The following is a 5,570-nucleotide window of genomic DNA, read 5'->3' on the forward strand; positions in this document are numbered from 1 at the left end:
TATAATATTATATAATAAAATATTATATATATATAATTGTATTTGTCTCGACTCTTTTTGTAAATGTTAATTAATCGTTCGATCAAAAAATCTTTTTGTTAATTGAAAATAATAATATACTTACGTGTTTTTACTCGAATGAATAATCTGAAATATATTTCATCCTCATATACGTTGAACGCATTATTTCATCACATCATATTCAATTATTATTAATTATTATCAAATAATAAAAGGGGTGTTCGATGTAGAAACTAAAAAGAGTCGAGTCGTTGTTGTTATTGTTGTTGTTGTTGTTGTTGTTGTCCTGTTATATCGAGAGAGAAAAAAAAAACAAAAAAAAACAAAAATCAATATTTTCTAAAAGAAAATTCGAATGAGAGATATTACAAATGTTTGGTTTTTTTTTTAGATTAGAAATTAGATAACACGTTTTTAATTAAGATGATAGATTAATAAATGTGCCTCTCTCTCTCTCTTTCTCTCTTTCTCTCTCTCTCTTTCATGTTGAAATGATTCCAAATACAACAAAAAAAAAAAATAAAAGAAAAGAAAAGATTTTAAATTCGTGCCTGTAATAAGAAAAACAATCAGGGTATAACTGTGAGTGATATATATATATATATAAACGAAATAATAATTATTATTATTATATACCTATTACGTATTATGTATAATATATATATGCATATTTAAAGCGTCGTTATTTCGTCTTATCGTCGTATTTTCCACGTGAAATGATCGTTTAATTTTTAACGAATGAAACACCTTCGAATATTTATACACATACATACATACACACAGGACAGAGTAATTCTAGATGTAAAAATAAATTGGAAAGAATAAGTAAATAAACAATTGTTCGTTCGACGTAATTACTCATTTGTTTTTTTTCTCGAGAAAATTATCTATTAAACAATTCGCAATCATTCAAATAATTACATACACATATTTTGTCTTGTGTTCAAAATAAAAATGAAATAGGGAATAGTATATCTTAATACCGAGCCAAGATTATTATTAATAAATAATAGAATATTTTAACAATCACGAGACGTAATTATAACGTACAAAAAAGAAATAATTTACAAAAAAATAAATTATTCCACGTTCTCGCAATTATATACATAAGAGAACAATACTAACAATAAGTTTAATGTCCAAATCAAAGAAATGTTCTGACGAAACTTTTTCTCTTTGCGATTGTTCTATACAATAAATTTAAATATTATAAAATATAATGAAAATATATATATATATATATATATATTAGTAAAATTTATAATTGTGCACTAGTTTTCAAATACGTCACGCGCACACACGATAATATGTATAAAAAATAAAAGTGTCATTAAAAATTAACACATAAATAAATAACTAAATAAATAAATAAATAAATGAAACAATTTTTGTGTGTGTGAAACAATTAAGAAAATTTCTTCTTTCCCTCTTCTCACATTTTCCAATATTTTTATAATCACGTATCATTTTGTTCATATTATTCGTTTAATAATAAAACACTTAAATATGTATACGTTCATTGATATAAATTATATAATAATAATAAACCAGTCGAGAGAGTAAAAAACGAAAAATATTTCATATTCTCATTTCATAGATACAAAATGAAAAAAAACTTTTCAATCAAACTCAAATATTTAGAAAAGATATTCATACAATTAAATTGAACAATTCACTTTCTTTCGACGTGTCGAAAATCCTGACGAAAATTACCGGTAGAATCTTTGGCGAACGTGACCTTGACCCTTTTACGCACTTGAACAACAGGATGATGATGATGATGATGATGATGATGATGTTCACAATTAATCGACGATGATCTACACTCTCTACTTATACCAGATTGTTCATCATCTTGTCTCTCAACTTTGAGTAATCTTTTTTGACCAACATTACAACTATTCCCATTGGTTACAATAGAATTATTTGTAGAACAAACATTGTAATTGATTTGTTGAGATTTAGGAAAATTTTTGTTGACCCTGTTGGAAAGGTTCGATGAAGATGACGAAGGTGGTGAAGATGACGATGAAGATGACGATGATGAAGATGAAGATGAAGATGACGATGAAGATGAAGATGAAGATGATGATGAAGATGAACAAGTTAAAGATGAACGAATCATATTAGTAGTACCCAAAGTATTACTACCAAGATGGTGGCCTTGAGAAATAACATTAGTTGACTCAACGTGCTTATTATCAATCGAAGAACCCGACAATTCGTTCAACGATACAGCTGGTACAATCATTAACAAGTTATTTCCATTCTTATCACAGGCGCCATGATGACTGACAGGATGTTGTTGTCTCTGTTGTTGTTGTTGCTGTTGTTGTTGGCTGAGATAATGTACTCTGTATTGCAGTGTATTCTCGTTGATCTGTTGTTTCTCTTGTTTCGTTAAATTATTCGAACACTTTGTCTGATAAGAATTAGATTTTGAAATACCATTATGATTGTTATTATTATTATTGTTATTGTTGTTGTTGTTATTGTTGTTGTTGTTGTTAAAGTGTCCCTCGCATTTAATTCTGATGCCATCCTGCGTATGCAACATTCCGTTTCGATCCTGAGCGTTTTGCCATTCGAGAACGTTGCTTAACAATCTTATGTATCTGTAAAATAATATGTTAATTAAATGAAAATGTATATTACATCTATATAAATATTTTTTATTTAATTTATTGTATAATCACATCGGATAATCATATTATCAAAAGGTGTATGATATTATTTATTAATTCATTGTTAATGAATAACACTGAACACAATTAAATAACAAATGTAATTCTTATATTTCTTTGTATATGCTTGTTTGAAATGATATATTTTTTGTACTAACCGTATAGCCATCCTTAAAATTTCATTTTTAGATAACTTTTTATCAGGCGGGTGGGTAGGAACGAGCTTTCGAAGTTCGGCAAAAGCTCCGCTTACGTTCTGTTGTCTCCATCGTTCACGACTGTTGGTAAATAATTTTCTAACGCCCACGTTTCCTATTCTAAGTGTGGGCGAGCCTAATTGACCATTACCAGAAGATGGAATGCCGTCTAGCTATGAAATTATTGGCCAATTATATAATACAATTTTATAACAATAAATGATTTTTCTATTTGTATGTATGTGTATATATGTAATAAAATAAAATAAAAAAAACCAAAAAAAAATTAATATAAATTAAAACAATACGAAAAACACCGAAATTTCAAATCCTACGATTAAAGAAACGTGAGAGTAAATTAAATAAATAAAATATCACAATATTACAAAATATTATCACAATAAATAATTATGATATATTTTTGAAACGAAGGAATAAAAAATAAATCAATAAAATTTGATATTAAAATAATTACGATATTGTTTTCATACTGAAATTCTATGAGATTGGGAAAAAAAAAAATAAATCAATAAAATTTGACAAAAAAAAGAAAGATAAAACTAAATATTAAAAAATAATGAAATGAATGTTTTATCTATGTTTCTCACGGAATTAGCTCGATCCCTGCGACGTCTTCCCTGTTGTTCTTCATCTTCGTCGGTGTCGTGGGAATAAAATTCATCAGAAAGGGTTGCTTCTTCCTCGGTATCCCTTGGTGTACCCGGCGAATCCCCCGGCTCTTCGACAAGTTCTCCTTCGCCTGATAAAAATGATTCAGCAGGAGAACCATTGTCAGTTTCCGTTGTTCCACCGTTACAACCGTTGTACGTTAACATCGGCTGAAAATGAACAATACCTTTTATTATTCGTCTCATTGTTTCACAAGATAATTATCATCATCATCTATGTTTCAATTAAATTTTTTCATTCAATTTTCATTCAATTTTTTAATGAAACATTACGATTAATATTATTTCTTTTTGTTCATATTAGTTTCCTTACAAAGATCTATAATTGTTCGATTAATTTTCAATAACGTCATTTAAACACATACGCGAGTATTTTTTTTTAATTAATAATTAATTTATTAACACAAAGAGAGAGAGAGAGAGAGAGAGAGATAAATATTTGATGAGATATGAAATTTTAAATAATTTTAAATAATTAAATAATTTAAATATTAATTAAAATAAAATAAATTAAAAAATTAATAATAATTTCCTGATCTAAATTTAATTTAAATAATTTTCCTGATCTAATATTAATATTGTATAAAATAGCAAAAATTAGGTCGTACAAAATTAATTTCTCTTCTCTGTGTGTGTATGTGTGTTGTTAATTAAAACATTGATAAATAAATGTAATAGTAACGTTAATTGCTATTAAAACGTCACTACTTTGACACGATCACCCACCCACACGAATATTTCGAACGATAAGATTAGAAAATGAACGAGAATAATTAAAATTGAATAAACTTATAATACTATTAAAATATATATACCAAAAAAATAATACACACACACACCTATACGTATACATACTTATTTTCGATTAAACAAATCATCTCTCATGTTTGTTAAAACATATTAAATCAAAAAGAAATAATATCTTACCATATCTCTCGAATTAATAAAATCCTTATGGTTAAAAAAAAAAAACAAGAAAGAAAAGAAAAGAAAAAATTAACAATAATATTTCCAACGAACACACAATAATAACTTCACCACACAGACACACCAATCCAAAATATATTTCATTAATTATTTTATTATCAGACCCCCCACTGTTTAATTTATATCATCAAAATCACTATAGTTATTCGATCCGAATAGGTGAAACGAAACGATTAGACTAATAGAAAGTGTGTGACGATGCTATGGTGTTACAGAGCAACCTCAGACCCTTTTGGTAAAATGAAATTTTGCGTGGAAGGGCGGAGTTCTCTCTTTATCTCTCTCTCTCTCTCTCTCTCACACACACACATATATATATATATATATATTCACTCACACACAAACATAGTATCTTTCTCTATTTGTCTGTAAAATGATGGGCATGGGTGGAGCTCGTGTTTGGACCAGCCCATATCGTTCGCACACGCGTCCAACCAGCCTCCCACTTTCGGTCCACCACCGGATCTCGTTTTAAACGGTACTGCTGGTGATGGTGATGGTGATGGTGCTGGTGCTGAGAAAAGAGAATCCGCGAAAGGGAACATGTGACGTGATAAGAGAGACATTTCTCTGTCTCTTTCTTTCTCTCTCTCCTAGAAGCTTTTCTCTCTCGTCCAATCAAATTGGACACAGTTATACGTTTTGCTTGGTTTATTATTAAATCATTTTTGTACTTTTTTCTTTTTTTGATAATTGTCACAACGTTTCATTAACCCCCGTGTTCTTTTTATTCTTATTCTTCTTTTTTTTATATATATACATATTTTTTTTTTTAATTGAACAACGAAAAGTAATAATAATAATAGGTATGTAATGTTTAATACAATTTGATGTAGTTTAAAATAATCCTAAATATTAATGGATTGCATTAAAGTATTAAATAGAATTGTTAATTAATTGAAAGAGATGTATATTATTTTCTAAAAGCAAGAAATATGAATTGTAATGTTTAATACAATGTGATGTAGTTTGAAATAATCCTAAATATTAAT

The 5,570-nt window shown here is 27.7% G+C and overlaps 1 protein-coding gene across 1 annotated transcript; it reads right to left on the minus strand.

Moving 5' to 3' along the window:
- Positions 1–1,592: 1,592 nt before the first annotated feature.
- Positions 1,593–4,970, minus strand: LOC106788999 (uncharacterized protein DDB_G0287625-like). Its single transcript, XM_014752774.1, has 4 exons — positions 4,916–4,970; positions 3,511–3,741; positions 2,864–3,075; positions 1,593–2,636 (listed from the first exon to the last, which is right to left on the minus strand). Exons 2-4 carry the CDS (start codon positions 3,736–3,738, stop codon positions 1,694–1,696), a joined length of 1,383 nt encoding a protein of 460 aa, XP_014608260.1. The 5' UTR covers positions 3,739–3,741; positions 4,916–4,970; the 3' UTR covers positions 1,593–1,693.
- Between the last annotated feature and the right edge of the window lie 600 nt (positions 4,971–5,570).

The sequence above is a fragment of the Polistes canadensis genome, unplaced genomic scaffold (assembly GCF_001313835.1).
Source record: "Polistes canadensis isolate GaletaPanama2010 unplaced genomic scaffold, ASM131383v1 scaffold_160, whole genome shotgun sequence".
NCBI classification, from domain to species: Eukaryota; Metazoa; Arthropoda; class Insecta; order Hymenoptera; family Vespidae; genus Polistes; species Polistes canadensis.